The 17,635-nt window shown below is 39.8% G+C and overlaps 12 protein-coding genes across 12 annotated transcripts; 5 read left to right on the top strand and 7 right to left on the bottom strand. All coding sequences in view use genetic code 12, as the record gives it.

The window, feature by feature from the left end:
• Window positions 1–20: 20 nt before the first annotated feature.
• CORT_0A04300 (hypothetical protein) lies at window positions 21–2,255 on the top strand (the record flags this gene model as incomplete). The annotated part of the gene is made up of 1 exon (XM_003866210.1): window positions 21–2,255. One exon carries the CDS (start codon window positions 21–23, stop codon window positions 2,253–2,255), a length of 2,235 nt encoding a protein of 744 aa, XP_003866258.1.
• A 732-nt stretch (window positions 2,256–2,987) lies between these two features.
• Window positions 2,988–4,106, top strand: CORT_0A04290 (Gly1 L-threonine aldolase; the record flags this gene model as incomplete). The annotated part of the gene is made up of 1 exon (XM_003866209.1): window positions 2,988–4,106. The coding sequence occupies one exon, from the start codon at window positions 2,988–2,990 to the stop codon at window positions 4,104–4,106; it is 1,119 nt and encodes a 372-aa protein (XP_003866257.1).
• A 29-nt stretch (window positions 4,107–4,135) lies between these two features.
• Window positions 4,136–6,571, bottom strand: CORT_0A04280 (Cdc48 microsomal ATPase; the record flags this gene model as incomplete). Its single annotated transcript, XM_003866208.1, has 1 exon — window positions 4,136–6,571. The coding sequence occupies one exon, from the start codon at window positions 6,569–6,571 to the stop codon at window positions 4,136–4,138; it is 2,436 nt and encodes an 811-aa protein (XP_003866256.1).
• A 551-nt stretch (window positions 6,572–7,122) lies between these two features.
• On the top strand, window positions 7,123–7,581 carry CORT_0A04270 (Hnt1 protein; the record flags this gene model as incomplete). Its single annotated transcript, XM_003866207.1, has 1 exon — window positions 7,123–7,581. The coding sequence occupies one exon, from the start codon at window positions 7,123–7,125 to the stop codon at window positions 7,579–7,581; it is 459 nt and encodes a 152-aa protein (XP_003866255.1).
• Window positions 7,582–7,593: 12 nt separating this feature from the next.
• On the bottom strand, window positions 7,594–8,226 carry CORT_0A04260 (Sft2 membrane protein; the record flags this gene model as incomplete). The annotated part of the gene is made up of 1 exon (XM_003866206.1): window positions 7,594–8,226. The coding sequence occupies one exon, from the start codon at window positions 8,224–8,226 to the stop codon at window positions 7,594–7,596; it is 633 nt and encodes a 210-aa protein (XP_003866254.1).
• A 142-nt stretch (window positions 8,227–8,368) lies between these two features.
• CORT_0A04250 (transcription factor) lies at window positions 8,369–9,814 on the top strand (the record flags this gene model as incomplete). The annotated part of the gene is made up of 1 exon (XM_003866205.1): window positions 8,369–9,814. The coding sequence occupies one exon, from the start codon at window positions 8,369–8,371 to the stop codon at window positions 9,812–9,814; it is 1,446 nt and encodes a 481-aa protein (XP_003866253.1).
• Window positions 9,815–9,961: 147 nt separating this feature from the next.
• CORT_0A04240 (Cox5 cytochrome oxidase subunit V) lies at window positions 9,962–10,414 on the bottom strand (the record flags this gene model as incomplete). The annotated part of the gene is made up of 1 exon (XM_003866204.1): window positions 9,962–10,414. One exon carries the CDS (start codon window positions 10,412–10,414, stop codon window positions 9,962–9,964), a length of 453 nt encoding a protein of 150 aa, XP_003866252.1.
• A 490-nt stretch (window positions 10,415–10,904) lies between these two features.
• Window positions 10,905–11,978, bottom strand: CORT_0A04230 (Mni1 protein; the record flags this gene model as incomplete). The annotated part of the gene is made up of 1 exon (XM_003866203.1): window positions 10,905–11,978. One exon carries the CDS (start codon window positions 11,976–11,978, stop codon window positions 10,905–10,907), a length of 1,074 nt encoding a protein of 357 aa, XP_003866251.1.
• A 596-nt stretch (window positions 11,979–12,574) lies between these two features.
• On the top strand, window positions 12,575–13,177 carry CORT_0A04220 (hypothetical protein; the record flags this gene model as incomplete). The annotated part of the gene is made up of 1 exon (XM_003866202.1): window positions 12,575–13,177. The coding sequence occupies one exon, from the start codon at window positions 12,575–12,577 to the stop codon at window positions 13,175–13,177; it is 603 nt and encodes a 200-aa protein (XP_003866250.1).
• Window positions 13,178–13,188: 11 nt separating this feature from the next.
• CORT_0A04210 (Lkh1 leukotriene A(4) hydrolase) lies at window positions 13,189–15,075 on the bottom strand (the record flags this gene model as incomplete). Its single annotated transcript, XM_003866201.1, has 1 exon — window positions 13,189–15,075. The coding sequence occupies one exon, from the start codon at window positions 15,073–15,075 to the stop codon at window positions 13,189–13,191; it is 1,887 nt and encodes a 628-aa protein (XP_003866249.1).
• A 125-nt stretch (window positions 15,076–15,200) lies between these two features.
• Window positions 15,201–16,568, bottom strand: CORT_0A04200 (Djp1 protein; the record flags this gene model as incomplete). Its single annotated transcript, XM_003866200.1, has 1 exon — window positions 15,201–16,568. The coding sequence occupies one exon, from the start codon at window positions 16,566–16,568 to the stop codon at window positions 15,201–15,203; it is 1,368 nt and encodes a 455-aa protein (XP_003866248.1).
• Window positions 16,569–16,653: 85 nt separating this feature from the next.
• On the bottom strand, window positions 16,654–17,616 carry CORT_0A04190 (Mrps5 protein; the record flags this gene model as incomplete). The annotated part of the gene is made up of 1 exon (XM_003866199.1): window positions 16,654–17,616. One exon carries the CDS (start codon window positions 17,614–17,616, stop codon window positions 16,654–16,656), a length of 963 nt encoding a protein of 320 aa, XP_003866247.1.
• Window positions 17,617–17,635: the final 19 nt, after the last annotated feature.

Below are 17,635 nucleotides of genomic sequence, written 5' to 3'. Positions count from 1 at the left end.
TCCACCCATAAACATTTGCCATGCTAGAGGTATTGATTACAATCATTCCCTCTGTATGTTGGCTACTATACCACTTCTACACTATATTGCAGACGCCCGTGGAGAAAATCATTGAAGATTTGAATATCGAGATTCCTCATATACCAAATATTTGCATTGATTCGATAAATGAGTCCTCGATTGTGATTCACTGGGATATAGAGGTGAAAAGCGATGAAAACTTGTATTATATGATTGTGGTAAATGTTCAAGAAGTGGCTACTTTAACATCGACATCCTGTAAGTTGAACAATTTGGCACCGAAGCAGGTTTACACCGTTGAAGTGGTTGCATGTAATACAATCACAAATTTCAAGTCCAAGTCCAAGGCCGTTTATGTTGAGACTTTGAACAAGGATGATGTAAAGGAGTTTGTAGAAAACACCGACCTTTTGGAACCTGTGTCAAGTGAAGTAAATGAGAATTTGAATACGATATCAATCGAACAAATAAAGGACATCGATGACCCAAAGTTGGTAAACAGCTACTTAGTCAAAGCCCAAAGTGAACTTTCCAAATGTAACTCCGAGTACAAGGGCTTTCAATTGGCTATCAAAGATGAACAAAGTACTTTACAGAAAGAGTTGAATTTCTACAAGTCAGAATATGAAGAGGAGACAGATTCAAGAAACAAAAAAGACCATGATGTCAAATCCTTAGAAAAAGTAAAGAATAATCTATCGTTTAAGAAGTCAAAATTGATGGCACAATTAAACAACATAAAAAGTTCACTAGCAATATACAACTCCAAATTTCAAGAAAATGATCAGAAAATAAACAAATTGAAAGAAAGAAACTTGCACTTGAATGAGCTTGAAGAGCAATCCAGAATTAAAACTGATGAGGAGATGGAAAAGACGCGTCAACAATTGCAAAAGGACAAACAACAATATGAAACTGTTGAAGAGTCGTTAAAGAGCTTGACGGTTGAGAAAAAGGACGCCGTTGCATTGATGAACAAGCTCAAACCACTTTTAGACCAATTCAATAATCTAACCACCGACCACTCCACGTCACCAAGTCCTGGTCCAAATGGCTCGTCAACGTCTCTTCACCTGCTAAACACATCCATTTTCAACAAAGATGGATCTCTTACGAAAAATTCTTTTGATGCATTGTTGAAAATCTTTCAGTTGATTCCATCATGGCAAGACGAGATTATGCTGGAAATTAACAATTATCAAGAGATTGAAAATCAATGGAAATCGGCATTTAAAGCGGAGGTAAAGAATTTTGTCGCCATTCATCAAACATTGGAGATTGCCAAGTTGAACAAAGACGACAGTTATCAACCAGTGAAGTTGAACGAGTACCAAGCATCAATTGAATTCGGTGGGTATGGAAATGCGTTACCAAAGCCTAGGTTCAGCAGTCAAGGGAAGAGTGATAGAAGGACTAACGCGGAAGATGTTGATACTTTTCACAACCATTACAGTCAAGTATACACCAACGAAAACCAAGTGCCACTGAATCCCCAATTCAATTCCTCTTATGGCCAGGATATCTCCTTTGAGGAACCGTATATGACACAACTGCATGTTGCCCCAGTTGCTGATTATCAAACTCGTAGTGGTGACCAGTCGTATATCAGTTTGAAACAGATCAATGCTTTGGCGAGGGGTGTAAATATGAGCTCCCCATTGCAATCTGATCCTGCATTGAGTGAGCCCTTTAACCAAAATTTGCCTGTTTTTAATCAACCAAGCAAAGTAACATCTCCTACAGCTCAAAATTCGTTATTGTATAGCAATTTGGCTCCACCAATTCAAGCTCCACCAGCCTTGGAGTCCAGATTTTATAACCCGGGTCATTCTACTTCATTATCAGAGGTGTGGAATCCTCCAGCATCCACCACAGTAACAGGCTCCTCCTTGAATGATTTCGTGCAACCAAAAGCGGGTCGTGCTACGCAGAATGGATTTTTAGTTTCGCCATCACAGAATATCTGGCATAATGATAGAGGCCCCAATCTTGGCGCAATGTCAAGCAGCTCGCCTATATGGAGAAATGAACTCTACACCAATCACAACCAACACTCGACATCCCCTCAACCAAGAGAATTTCAACCATTTGGTGACCATATTAACTTGCTTAACATTGGGAGTAACTCTGCCTCTGCAGCTCATTCCTTCTCGCTGCCTCAGCCTGTACACTCGACGGAGAAACAAGACTCGTCTGAAGATCTCGCTTCATTTGGCTATTCTAAGCGCAGCTAGGGAAATGTGTTGCTGAGAAGTAGATGGTTTGGGTGGTGTCGTTTGAGATAGAGGTGGTGAGGGGTAGGGGTACGTACTTGGTAGTTTATTCTAAGACCTCGCTTTACGCTTCCGTTTTCAAAAGCTGGTTTTGTGTAGTACAATTAAGTCATTTACAATATAAGAAAGAGGGTTGCACCCCTCTATCCATTTACAACCCACAATAATGCGCTAACCATCCTTTGCAGGGCCCGAGAGTAATTGCCCATTAGTGTTTTGATACACTGATTTCACTATAATCATACACTTCATCGGTTATACTCGGTACATTTTGTGCGGCATTTGAGACCGTTTATAGATCATCTCAGGAAAAAAAAAGAAATTCAAGTTGCAGCAACCCCTCCTTCAGTACCACTTAGTGATTTCGTTCAGTTATTCTGTGAACTTCTCTCAACCAGCAGGTCGCATTGCCCTTCTGTGAGGGGGGAGCTAATGCCTCCGTTGTCTCTCCAATTACTCTTTGAAAAGCGTATTGCCACCATTTTTCCTTTCCCTTAAAATGCCCTTGCCTTTAGCCACAAAAATGCCTTGAGGCACACAAACGAGAAATTTTAAGCAAAATCGCTCGGAGTAGAGAGAGTGGTTTATAAAGCTCAACAAAATACTTAAAAAGTAGAAAAATTAATACTCTTGCATCTTTCAGCTAATTTTACAAGTAAAGACATCTCCCGCAAGCGCATTCCCATTTTCAATATGACTGTTGATGAAGAAGAAATATTCGCCACATATAATGAATTCAGAAGTGACACATTTACGGTTCCCACAAGATCAATGATTGAAGCAGGGTTCATGAATGCAACTTATGGAGACTCAGTTTACTGCGAAGATCAAGCTACTTTAAACTTGGAAGCCCGCATGTGTGAAATTACGGGGAAAGAGGCTGCACTTTTTTGCTCATCGGGTACTTTATCAAACCAAATTGGTCTAAGGGCAAACTTGTACCAGCCACCTTACAGTATATTGTGTGACTACCGTTCACACGTTTTCTTGCATGAAGCTGGTGGGCTAGCCACCTTGAGTCAAGCCATGGTTCATCCTGTTATCCCAGTTAATGGTAACTATCTAACTTTTGAAGATGTGATTCTGAATATCACCCTTGACGATGGAGATATTCATGCTGCTCCAACGAAAGTCATTTCTTTGGAAAACACATTGCATGGAATAATAACGCCATTGGAGGAAATTGCCAAAATCAGCCACTTTTGTAAAGAAAACGATATAAAATTACATTTGGATGGAGCAAGACTATGGAATGCTTCGGTCGAAACAGGTATTAGTATAAAAAACTATTGTTCATATTTCGATTCAGTATCACTTTGTTTATCAAAATCATTGGGTGCTCCAATGGGATCAATTCTCGTTGGATCGTCAACACTAATCAAAAAGGCAAATCATTTTAAAAAACAGAATGGTGGTGGAATTAGGCAAGCAGGTATAATGACAGCCATGGCTTTATATGCAATTGAGAACCATTTTCCATTATTGAAGAAGTCGCATGCATATGCAAAACAAATCGGTGATTTTTGTCAAGCCCATGGTATCTTGCTAGAATCTCCCGTGGATACTAATTTCGTATTCATTGACTTAAAGAAGAATCATATGGATGATAAATTGCTCATTGAATTGGGTAAGAAATACAATGTTAAGCTAATGGGAGGCCGAATTGCCTGTCATTTTCAATTGAGTCAACAAAGTGTGGACAATATCATGCAATGTATCTTGGAATGCTTTCAAATCAATCAAAAAAATCCTCACAAGGCTGATGGAAGAAATAATAAAAAGATGTACAACTTTGATGCTATAAAGAGGTAATTTTATAGATTTAAACTACTCAACTATATCTAACTGTACAAATCATCTTCTTCTTGATTTTGTTGTTCCTCGCCAAATGCAGCACCACCTTGGTTGAATTTGAAGTTGGTAAACTGGCCTCTTGAAGCCATCAACTGCAGGGCGTATGCTTCATAACGGCGTAGTTCCGCATCAGAAACAGATCTCTTAGCTGTCTTCATTGCCTCTTCAAAGTGAGAGGTGGTGATGTATGGAACTGGGTCAGCCTCTTCTTCAACTGCTACACCGTCACCCTTCATTTCAACGTCTTCGCCCTTCTCCTTGTTAGCTTTGACTTGAGCTTCGATCGAATCCTTGATGGCAAACTTGGCAGCTCTTTGTACAATGTAGCTCAAATCAGCACCCGAGAAACCATGAGTAATCTTGGCAATTTCGTTCAAGTCCAATCCTGGTTCTAATGGTGTATTTCTCAATTGAGCATTCAAGATGGAGAGTCTAGCTGCCTCATCTGGTAATGGAACATAGATCAATTGATCCAATCTACCTGGCCTCAACAAAGCAGGATCAATTTGATCAGGTCTGTTGGTAGCACCGATAACAAAGACATTCTTCTTGGCATTCATACCATCCATTTCTGTCAACAATTGGTTAACAACTCTGTCTGAAGCACCACCCGCATCACCGTTTGAACCACCTCTAGATTTAGCAATGGAATCCAATTCATCCAAAAACACAACAGTAGGAGCAGCAGCTCTTGCTTTGTCGAAAATATCACGAATATTGGATTCTGACTCACCGTACCACATACTCAACAATTCAGGACCTTTAACACTAATAAAGTTGGCAGAAACTTCGGTAGCAACTGCTTTGGCCAACAACGTCTTACCTGTACCCGGTGGGCCAAAAAATAAAACACCCTTGGTAGGAGCCAAACCAAACTTTTGATATTGTTCTGGGTGCAAAACAGGGTACTCAACAGTTTCCTTCAATTCGTTCTTGATGTTATCCAATCCACCAATGTCGTCCCAGGTAACATTGACATTTTCAACAACAGTTTCACGCAATGCCGATGGGTTGGAGTTACCGAGAGCAAACCTAAAGTTTTCTTGAGTAACACCAAGTGAGTTCAACACGTCGGCATCAATGGTTTCCTCTTCCAAATCGATGAGATCCATCTTTTCACGAATTTGTTGCATAGCTGCTTCAGAACACAAGGATGCTATATCGGCACCAACAAAACCATGAGTTTCCGACGCAATTGCTTCCAAATCAACGTCATCAGCTAATTTCATATTCTTTGTGTGGATTCTTAAAATCTCCATACGACCTTCGGCATCTGGAACTCCAATGTCCACTTCTCTATCAAATCTACCAAATCTTCTCAAAGCGGGGTCAATGGAGTTGGGTCTATTGGTGGCGGCAATAACAACAACATTAGATCTGGCCTTCATACCATCCATGAGAGTCAACAATTGCGAAACAACTCTTCTTTCAACTTCACCATTAGTTTTGTCTCTCTTTGGTGCAATAGAGTCGATTTCATCGATAAAGATGATGGATGGAGAATTCTTTTCAGCCTCTTCAAATGCCTTTCTCAAGTTCGATTCGGATTCACCAGCCATTTTGGACATGATTTCAGGACCATTTATTAAGAAAAAGAAAGCACCGGTTTCATTGGCCACAGCTCTGGCCATGATTGTTTTACCAGTACCCGGAGGACCATACATCAAAATACCTTTTGGTGGTTTAATACCAATGGACTTGAATAACTGTGGGTGTCTCAATGGCAACTCAACCAACTCTCTAATCTGTGCCATTTGTTTTTTACATCCACCAATATCATCGTAGCCGACTTCGTTCATGTTGTTTTCCTCATCTTCACGATTAATAGGTTCTCCTTCACAATGGATAATGGTATCCTGAGCCACAATGGCAATCTCTTCTGGATCAACTTCGACAACCTTAAACTCAACTTGTCTCATACCACCCCTTACCGTGAAATAATCACCTTTTCTAACTGGTCTATAAGCCTCGACGAAATATGGCTTCAAATAGAGATCAAACAACGATCCTGTAATACCTTCAATGGTGTCAGCAATTGGCAAGACTGAGATTCTATTTGCATACTTGATATCAGGGCATGGATGAACAGTAATGATATCACCTAGTCTGACGCGCAAGTTGTTACGCACACAACGATTGATTCTTGCAACGCCATCGTCCATGTCGTCATCCGCAAGAACAATCAATACTGTATCCTTTCTCTTTTTACCCTTAACCAAGACTGTATCACCACGAAACAATTGCAACAACTCCATTGTATTGGATGACATGGTAATAACTGAATTGTCATCGTTTGTTGCATCATCAACGACCAAGGCGTTATCTTTTTTCTTTCTTCTTAAAATAGCTGTAGCTGTTTTATCATCAACAGCGGATGCTCCAGAGGCATCAAAGTGTTGTTTCTTATCTTCCTCTCCTGTCATTTTCAATTGTATATTTGTGAAAAAGTTGTTGGCGTAAGAAGAAAGTATAAGATAAAGTTGTTGAAATTTGAATCAATTTTGATGGCAAATCGATTTTAACTGTGTTGTTCAGTTGAAGTGTCGCAAATTGGAGAAATGCGACAGGTAAAATTGCAAAAACACAATGGCAAATACAGTGGCAAAGAGCATTCTAAGAGGAGAGAAGAGAAAAGGTTGAATAAGTTGTGAGGAGATGTGACTGACTCTGCAATACACAACAACATGATTCGGGATTAGGTTTAGCTATGAGGTTTCACAAATTTCATCTGTGTGTATATGTTCGGTGTAAAGTTCCACTGCGTATGGATAGAGTACGGGAGGGATGTCAATAGCGATAAGTACAGTTGGAGGTTAGCTACTTGGATGTATTAGCTACTCTGATGAGTACAATACAACTGTACTCTACATTGGCTTGTGGTGTATCTCCACCCAACATGGTAGCACATAAGGTAATTTTATTCTCCCCAAAAAAAGGGTGATTAGCATGTTCCAACACATTTATTCACAACTCAATGTCATCAAACGCTTCTTGTATCTTTTGCAAAATCATTAAGGGAGAAATCCCATCCTTTAAATTGATCGAAACTGCCAAGACCTATTCGTTCTTGGACATTCAGCCAACAGCCAAAGGTCATGTATTGATTATTCCTAAACATCACGGGGCAAAACTCCACAACATCCCGGATGATTATTTGAGCGACCTTTTGCCCGTTGTCAAGAGATTGACCCGCGTTTTGAAATTGGATGAAAACAACACTCCAGAAGGTGAAGGGTACAATGTGTTACAAAACAATGGAAGAATTGCTCACCAAGTTGTTGATCATGTGCATTTCCACTTAATTCCTAAGAGGGATGATAAAACAGGATTAATTGTTGGATGGCCAGCCGAGGAAACCAATTTCCCCAAATTAGAGGAGTACTACAACGAATTGAAAAAGGAGTTGGAAAAAGAAGAGAGTGAAAAGTTGTAAGTAGATTTGCGTTTATAAAATTCCTCCGATTAAACCACCAAGGTAGCCAAATATATAACTTGTGAAAAATGTTAGTGTAGTGGCACCAAAAGGGAAATAACTGACAGTGTAGTAAGCCACAGCCAAAATTTCGATAACACTTGTGAATATCGTTAGCAAACTACTCTTTATCACCACACTGGAGTATAAGGTCAATAAGATCGATGTGAAAAAGACCGTGGTAAACACTATCCGATCACGCGATAGTAAATGTCGTATATAGCTATGTGGCCCTTGCAAAACACCAAATGAAACAAGAAACAAAATAGAGCCACCTGTCCAAAGCAACCCGAACTTCCTAGGTCTCAAGGCCAACACTGGAAACATGAAAAAGCATAAAACAAAACACAAGATCGATGCTGCGAGGCAGCAACCAAACCCAACTAACCGCTCAAGTCTTGATAAATTGAACCACGATGGTTCTTGTGCGGGATTGCTGTTGGTAGCATCTTGAATGGATGACGGCAATCTGCTGTAAATGTCATTAGCGCCGGATTTAATATAGTCAGTCCATTCCAGTAGTACGGGTCGACTGTTTGCCGGCTGTGTAGACCTCACGTTCCAGCTGCGAAACAGTTGTCTAAACACGTTCTCTGTATCTGGCATACTGTGGCAAAACAAACAAGTTCAACACAATCAAAATTAAAGGAGAACAGAGAAAATAAAAAAAAATCCACAATCTTTGTAAAAGTAGATATATTTACACTTACTACCCCACCCATACACGAGCTGATTTCATCAGGTAACAATGGAAGAATTCTTAAAAGAGAGTCCCTCTGAGATCCCCACCGCACAGGATAAACCCGGTGAATTTAACAATTTTATCTACACAACACAGGATAGTGAACGCTTAGACAATCCACAGTCGCTCAACTTGAACTTGGATCCACTTGGTGAGGGTAGACAGCAAGATTACTCTTTAGACTTGACCAACAATAACGATGAAAATTACAAGAACGATGGCTCGGGTAATTACTTCAGCAGTGGAAGCAATATAAACACAAATACCCCTGGTTCCGGCTTTAATTCAAATACCCAATTATCTGGAAGCGAGTACTTGAGTCCTATGGGATTTTCTTATAATCAACAGGGTCTGCAAACACAATCGCAAAACACAGTTAATAATCAATATCAATCAGGCCACCAAAGAATGAACTCGGACACATTTTCCGGATCCAACCCAGGTTCATTCACAAGTGAGCCATTTTTGGACGATGTGGCATTTTCACAGGCCATTTTGGGTCCACAATTAAATGCCCCTCAATATGGTACCGAGAATTTATCGCCACAGCTGTTTTCACCACAATTGCAAGGCACTCAACCATTTGTCACTAATTCAGCCAATTTAGACGAGTTGATTTCCCCTGGAAATAACTACGATGATAGCACGTTTCTCAATCCCCAATACTTTTCTCCACCAAACCGACAGGGAAACCATTTCAATTCCTTGCGATCAATTGCCGAAGATACGTTTGACAACAATTCGGGAGATATCTTTAGTCCAGAATTGTCTAGACATGGAAGCATCAGTGGACCATCATATGGACAAGGAAACAATATCCCTCAGACAAACTTATATTTATCACCTCAATTGAACCCCGCGTCTTATGTTTCACCGGATTTTAATGATGGCTCCTACTTGAACTCACCTCCTCAATACAACAGCCGCTCCAATAATCTAAATGTTCCAAATATGAGCTCTTCGATTCCAAATCACCCAACAAGACAGGAGAAATGGAACTCGTTATCACCGCTACCCTCGCAGTCCACAGCACTAAGCACTTCTGTCCCTAATGGGAAACGTGACCCGTCAGTGCCCACCAAACAGCTTTCAAAGGAAGAGAAATTGAAAAGACGCCGAGAATTTCATAATGCAGTTGAGCGAAGAAGACGTGATTTGATTAAGGAGAGAATAAAAGAATTGGGGATTATTGTTCCTCCTTCGTTATTGAATCCGCAATTGAGTGCAGTACAAGCCTTGCAACAGAAGAATAATATCAATTCGAGCGACTTGAATGACTTGATCAGTTCCATCAAGGTTAAAGAGACGAAACCTAATAAGTCAACCATTTTGAACAAATCGGTCGATTATATCAATCATTTAAATTATGTGTTGAAGCAGCAAGAGGTAGCCCGAAACCAATTGACCAAGCAAATCAAACAGTTAGAGCAGAGTAGTATTCAGGGTTTATAGTTGTACAATTTTCTTAGTTTACATATTATTCGTTTTAATCGTTTATTATGATTAATGACATAAATAAAACCCCATGGGGACAGCCCCTCTAGGAGTGTGTTAATCATTAGACGATCCTCGTAAATCGCCTTAGGGAAGTGAATGATTTTATTGAATTTGTGAGTAACCGGAGAATGGATTGGCGTTCTTTGATTTCAAGTATTCGTCGGACTTCTCTTGCCATTCTCTGCCTAAAGATGCTGGGGCTGGTTTGGCCAACATTCTGATACCTCCAAACAAGAATACTGATCCTACAACACAACCAGTGACGATCCAAAAAATCTGTGATTTTTCCCCTGGGGCATATAATGGTCTTCTTGGTCCCCATTCACCAAAAGAGATGTAATAAGCAGCCTTTTTCTCAGCGGCAGACAAATCTTGCCATGGCAATTCCATTCTTGCTTTCAATTCCTCTATGATTGTTTGCTGGTCCTCCTTTGGTAAGGTGGTCCATCTGGTCTCCAACTTACCAATGTAGGCGTTGGACAAGGTTCTTGGTGCTGACTTTGTGACTGTGCTGTTGAACCTGACGGCTTGTCTTTGTAACGATCTGGTGAACATTGTCTTGAATAGGTTGGTGCTACTTTGGTAAAATGTAAAGGTAAGGTGATATTTTTAACGATGTTTTATTTTTTTTTTCTTTTTTTTTCGCTGGCTCCATAGGCGTAAAAAAATTCTCACTTTATTTGATTGGATGAAAATGAGAATGCTATGAGAATGGAAGATGTAGATGCGTATACAATGACACTGGTGAGAAGGAGCATGTGGTGTATAAAGTCGCGAAGGGGTGGGCTTCATCACCAAAGATGTCAGTAAAAATTTGGCGCCTCTGGATGGTCTACATGGTATCAAATACACGAATGCTTCTTACAATGTTTCTACTTCTCAACCTCATTCTCTACTTCTCAAACTCAATCTTTTCAAAACGTATCTTCAATTACATTGCTGTATACAAGGGTTGATAGTAGCTATACTCCTCGTAGTTTCTTTCCATCTGCGTTGTTCCCAGAGTCGTGTGCTAACTAGGAAAAATCAGATCATATTTCATGCACTAATTTCCCTCATAGTCAATTCTAACTAACGATCTCCTCAACAGTGAATCAATAATTTCTTTCACCTCAATCTTAAAATGAGAGTCCTTGATTGACTCGAAGTATGTCAAAAATTCAATCACTGATCCTCCCACACCGAAATAGATATTCTTTGCTGCTATTAGAGCTTGTCCATGTTTGGTGCCTGCTTTTTCAAGTATGTTCTTTATCGACTCAGCAACAACAGGTAACGTTTGAGTGGAGTAGATGGTCTCTGAACTGATGATGAAATCAATTTTGTGTGCTTCGACAATAGTGTTAAACTCCCTACCCCATGATCCAGAGATCGGAATTAGCTGAACATTTGATATCTGCAATTGCCTTTCGAACTCGTGTATTAATCCCTCTGTGACAAATACCTCGTTATTTTCAAATCGACAATTGACGTCATCAGTTGTTAATCTATGTAACTCTTCGACTGGGAGGGTTGATGCCCAATTGATCAAAAGGTTGGGTACAGTGACTAGTCTGAGAACATCATAGTTGAAGTCGGATAATACAATACACATTTCCTGATGATCGCACTCTTCAAATTTCCGCTTTAAAATGTAGCAGCTAGGTAAGGCAGTTCCACATCCTAATTCCAATATCGACAGATTAAACAATTGAAAGCTCTTCCTATTAATTGCATCATGTATTTCATCAACTGTATCGTATGAACACTCCCAACTTTTGAATCCTCCCTCGTAAACATTGCTTTGCACATCTGCATCGTTTCGCTCGATTAGCAATTCGCTTAGTTTGCTCAGTACATCTTTCTCTTCCATCATGATCTGATGTTTCACATCATAAAGTTCTCTTCTGTATACTATATGGCCGTTTGGAGTGTAATAATTATCGAGTGTAAGTCTAACATTTTCCAATGACTTGAGAATGTTATTTAAAGATTGAACTTTCGGTTGATGTTCCGGAAGCACATGAAAGGTATCTAAAGCCCTTTCCTTTCTGGTTGAAAGCTTTGAATCCACCTGCTTGCCGTCATTGAGATCTTCGTCACTGAGATCTTCGTTGGTAAATCCAAACGCAAAAGACATTTGGTGAGTTCAACGAAAGACGCTCATCTCACCAATTTGAAAAAAAGTACAGGTAGAGTGGTAGCGTTTATTACATTGTATTTGCTCCCGCAACCTTTTCACATGCTATTGCTGTAAATGAATTTTTACAACACAAGTAGCAAATGAAACAGTCTTTCTGGGGATTGATGACAGTAATGTTAGGTATAAACTTGACGAAATAGGTTTTGGTTTCCAACTATCCCTTGCTCTTTCATCAAAGAGCTCACTTGATTTTACACATTTTTCAATTAAATTGAAACAAAAAATTGCACATAAAAAGAAGAAATATTTGAACAGCATATAAAGCTTACACATACTTGTGTGAATCACTTCTACAGTACTATAAACACTGCTCTTTCTTCTACTTTACATATGCGTAGCTCATTTGAATTTATATTGATTGCAAAAGCAATCAATGTGGAAAAATAATCAACGGAAAAAAATCAAACCCAGACACATAAATCAAATCGACACAGAAAAAAAAGCTTGTTTTGCTTACTTCTCTGTCAACAATCAATTGACGGCTTCTTTCTTTTGTGAACGCTCGTGTGAATAAATAGAATAACTTTTCGAAAATGGACCAATTGAAAAATCAAATTCCAACCACAGCTGAGGAGCTTCAACATTATTTGGAATTGGCAAAGTCCAAACTCACGACAAACTGGGACCAATTGACTGACTTGTTTGAGCATCATACACACGAGTTGACAATTGACAATGTGTTGAGTGACTTTAAAAATTTCAATGTCAACCCTGTTACAGTGTCTTTGACGTTGATTTCGGTAACCACATTGATCCTTTTGGGCAAGGTGTTTGGCTCTAGTTCAAGTGAACACCACGAGGCGAGTGAAAAAAAGCACAAGAAGAAAAGTGGAAAGAAGAAGTTGAGCAGAGCGCAAAGGGCCAACAAGGAGATTCAGGAGATTTTGGACTACGTCGAACTGGAATATGTACCAGAAATAGACAAGTATATTGAAAACTACCAAACTTTATCCAAAGATGAGCTTGACAATAAATTTAAATTCTATGACGAAATGTTATTGAAAGAATTGGTCAAGTTGGATGGAATTGATGTCACTGGGAACGATATCCTCAGAGAGAATAGAAAGAAAGTTATCAAGTTTATTCAAGATCATCAAAAGAGATTAGACAAGTTCAAGAAAGATATTAGTGTATAGAAATAAATATCTTAAATCAAACCTAAATCCTTTTCAATCATTGTTTTGCAAATTGGATGGTAGAATGATTCATGTTTTTTGAATTGAGCGATGGCGTACTCGCTGCTTACCCCATTTTTCAATAACAAATACCCAGGACGAGCATATTTCATTCTTCCTGTATGGCCCAACCAGTCAGCAAAGTTGTTGACAACCTCATCTTCAGCTCTGTAGCTACCATTACTGATTAAGATGTCATTCCATACAGAAAGAATCTCACCGTTTTGACTGCTGGCATACTTTGGATAAACCAGAGGCAACCTCCTCACAAGCCCAGCAGAAACTTTCAATGCCTTAAACTTTTCCAGCAAGTATTCCAAAAACAACATACTTTGTTCACTCAGGAAAGAGGCCACATCAGCCTCACTGAATGGAATCTCGGCAAAATTGCTCTCTTTGATGTAATCCACCCATTTTTCGCCGTACTTGTAGACTTCAGTTGCTAAAGTGCTGTCAAACACAGGTTCATCGGGAACACCAGAAGAAAACAATTGTTTATCCCAATCAATGCCGTCTAGAACTTCTTTCTTTCCCAAAGGAGTGAAAAATTCATACAACGTCTCCACAAACTGTGCAGTGTCTAAAGATTCATATCTAAACTTTTTAAAATAGTATTTGATGAAGGGGTCAAACTGCTCAACACCTCCAAATTTTGTCTCCAAATGATACAAAAAGAAAAAACCCTTCTCATATGGGATTCTTGAGAATGAATCATCTGGATCCTTTCCTTCCAAGTCAATCACCAATTTGGTAAATAGAGGATCAAAGGTGTTACAAGTCTCGACCAAAGAATTCCAACCGGATATCATATCCAATTGTCTAGCTTGCTCACCATATGTTTTTGACTCCTCATCACTCTTTCCTTTGGACCTGGCCTCCCTAGCGGCAATAACTCCCAAGATCCTCCTCTCCAAGTACACAGTCCAACCCTCATTCAACCAAAAATGTTCCCACGAGCGGTTTGTCACTAAATTTCCTGACCACGAGTGGGCCAATTCGTGGGCCATTACTGTGGTTTGAGTGCGGTCACCACATATTAACGTTGGTGTCAACTGCGTCATGTTTGGAATTTCCATACCACCATATGGAAAACTCGATGGCAAAACCAACGAGTCAAATCTTTCCCATTCGTAATCGAAAACCAAAGCTTCCGCAATTTGAATGTAGTTTTCCATGTCTTTTTCGAACTCCCACTGACATTGTCTTAAGTTGGTGGGTTCACTGTAGACATCTGATCTAGGTCCAATTGAGGCTTTGCACAAATTACCCGAGGTGATGGATACCAAATACGAAGGAATTGGTATAGGCTGATTAAACACATACACGTTGGGGGTCTCATTTTCCACTGGTCTACCCGACATTGTCACCTTTGCTGGCGATTTGCCAATAAACTTGTATGGTGACTTTACAGCAGGGGTATCAAAACAAGGAAATAAGCTCCTAGCGTGGATGGCTTGGCATTGTGAGAATACGTAGGGGCCTGTGTCCCCTTTAATAAATTGAATAGCTGTGCATTTATCAGTGGTTTCAAATGCAATCTCTACATTGATTGTTGCAGTTTTGGGTACAGAGATTTCTAAAGCCGACCCCAACACTGGCTTAGATTTGTTCATTTTAAAAGCAGCAACAGACCCATCAACCGTGACCTCCTTGATATTAAGCACACTAGTATCAAGAATAAGTTTGTCAGCGTTCCCTTTATTTGTCAAGTCATATTGAACTTTCCCCTCAATTTTTTTATTCTCAAATGAAACACTCAACTCCAAAATGGTACCATTGACTTTGAAGTCAGCATAGTTTGACTGTGTTGATGGGTCCAATTCGTGGAATCTGCTTCTTATCCTATCAACGAGGCTCATTGTTTAAGAATCTTATGTAGTGAAAGATTTTTCACTTTTTGTGCTGAAAAATTGAGTAAATAAATAGTCCGACGCCGCTTATTAACGCAAATATAAACACTACACTTAATACAGTTCCTTAAACCCTATACGTCCTTTGGTTTCTTCTTCTTCTTCTCTCTCTTTTTACCTGCTTCTGCAACAAGCTCTTCAAACACTCGAGCCTCTTCGTCTTCTTGCTCTGTCCTTGTAACTGTACAAAACACTTCACCCATCAATTTCAAAGCTTTAGCTCTATTTATTCTTTCAGTGAGCATTAGACCCTCATCTTCCAAAACTGCATCACATACGGCTCTCAAGGTGCCCTGTATTTCAAACTTTGAACCATTCCAAGCAGCAGCAAGAACTTTGGCTAGTAAGTATTTTTCCATTTCCGCCAATTCCTCAGGAGTGTGACTTGGGGGTTCAACCTGCGCTTTCTTCTTTCCATCAGCAGCAGCCGACTCACCATCTTTTGGTTCCTCTTCTTTCTGTCTCTGTACCTCTTCCAATTCCTCTTCAAGCTTTTCCATTTCCTGCTCAGCTTTATGCTTCGCTTCTTCCTCCTCCTTTTCCTTTTGTGCATGGTATTCATTATCTTGTTGCATCTGGGCATACTCTTCCATAGTTCTCTGTGCATCCAATGCCGCTGATACTGTCCTAAACGTGTCTTTTACCACACCACCTTTCTCCTTTATAGACAGCCATAATCCTCCCCAGCCAAAAAATGTTTGACTTTTCAAAAATATCTTTGCCTTGCTTTTGTATACGTGGCCCATTGTATGTAATATTTCTAACCCAAAACTTTCCATCTTTAGTGACTCAGCTTCATAGATCATTTTTGCTTTGAACGATTCAATAACATCATCTTTCATATCCGTCTCAGTAAGTAACGACAACTTATCGACAAGCTTTTTGGCAAGTTCTGCTCTTGTCTCTAATTTTTTAACCCGACATTCCTCCTCAAACTTTTCCAACTCTTCTTTCTTACGCTTTTCTTCGTCTTCGGTACTCAGAGATTCCTCATGAGCAGCATGTGACAATTTCTTCTGTTCACCAGAGGGTGTTGCTTCACTTTCCAAATCTTCTCCCTTACTGTCCTTTTCACCCTTTTTCTCCGTTTCAGATAATTCTGCAGTCTTTGACAACTCCAGTAGCAATGTTAATTCTCCAATCCAGTCTTTAAACGCTTCGCCACCAAAAATCATCGAAAAGAATTCAGCTGGGTCCTCAAATCCCTCCAGAGGTATAGACTCCTGTATTCCATACTTGTCATATTTGCGACGCAACTGCTCATCGCTCAACACCTGGTAAGCTTGTCCCACCTCTTGAAATTTTGCAGCGGCATCTGGGTCATCTGGGTTTTTGTCTGGATGCAATCTGATAGCCGCTTTTCTATAAGCCTTTTTGATATCAAGCGACGTTGCTGTAGTTTCAATGCTTAGAAGGTCATAGTATGTTGTATCGACGACCATGATGATATGAAAGTGGTGGTGATGATTTCTACTTTGATACTAAAAAAAATTTGAAATTTTGTTATACGCGAGTACTATTTACATTTTAAGAGTAATACACCTTTCTCAATTCAATAACCTTCTTCCCCCTGTTCAATGCCAACTCCTCAATTGACTTTTGCTGAGTCAAGGCTTTGAAAAACCCCTGTGCAACCAACACTGGGTTTCTAGACTTGTGCACTTTTCCTCTAAGGTCTTTAATACCGGCAGCTTGGCAGATTTCGAAAATATTTCTATTACATCTCAATCCAAACCCAATTGGAGCCGACTTGAACTTCAACTTTGTAGCATGATATTTGAGTTCAAAGGAACCAAGAATGGTTCTATTATCATATCTTTTTATAGGGGTCAAATTTTTCACTGCATTCCAATGTGCTTTGGTCGCAGCTGTACGAATTCCGTCCCTCGATTTTCCGATACCAATACCCAACATCCCGTTTTTGTCTCCCGCCACAGACATGACAAAGAAGTTGGCAATGTTACCCTTTGCAGTTTTCAAAGACACACGCTTCATCACCAATGGTCTGATGTACAAATTTCGTATGTATTTTTCATCAAGTCCAGTAAGTTGACTCAATTCTCTGGCAATTTGACTTGTATTTTTCACAGCCGTACTTGATTGTGGTGAGTCATTTGGTGCCCTTGGAGCATTGCTGAAACGTATTTTCAAATCACCACGATCTGGCGAATGTACTTGCGGGATTCTGGGATATGGTGTACGACCTAGACCCTGGTTTGGGTATAAAATAGGCTCATTCCATTCAGGATCCGTTGTTGAATAGTCAAACGTTGACTTTGGAGCTATTTTTGATTTACCTTCATGGCCTTGTAATTGCAAGTTCAAGTAATCTTTTGGATCCACTACTGACTCGGTGAGTTTGATACTCTCCAATAATTCAGGATTGTAATAATGTTTGAGATAGTCTAGATGTTTTTCAACTTTGGATGCCCCCGATTGTTTGAAGAGCTGTGATGTGGTACTAAAGCACCTACTTAGGGATTTGAACATCTGGCTTTGGTGCTCCTAC

Source organism: Candida orthopsilosis (genome assembly GCF_000315875.1).
Source record: "Candida orthopsilosis Co 90-125, chromosome 1 draft sequence".
NCBI lineage: Eukaryota > Fungi > Ascomycota > Pichiomycetes > Serinales > Debaryomycetaceae > Lodderomyces > Lodderomyces orthopsilosis.
Note: the sequence above shows the minus strand (reverse complement) of the source record. Positions and strands in the feature narration are given on the sequence as shown.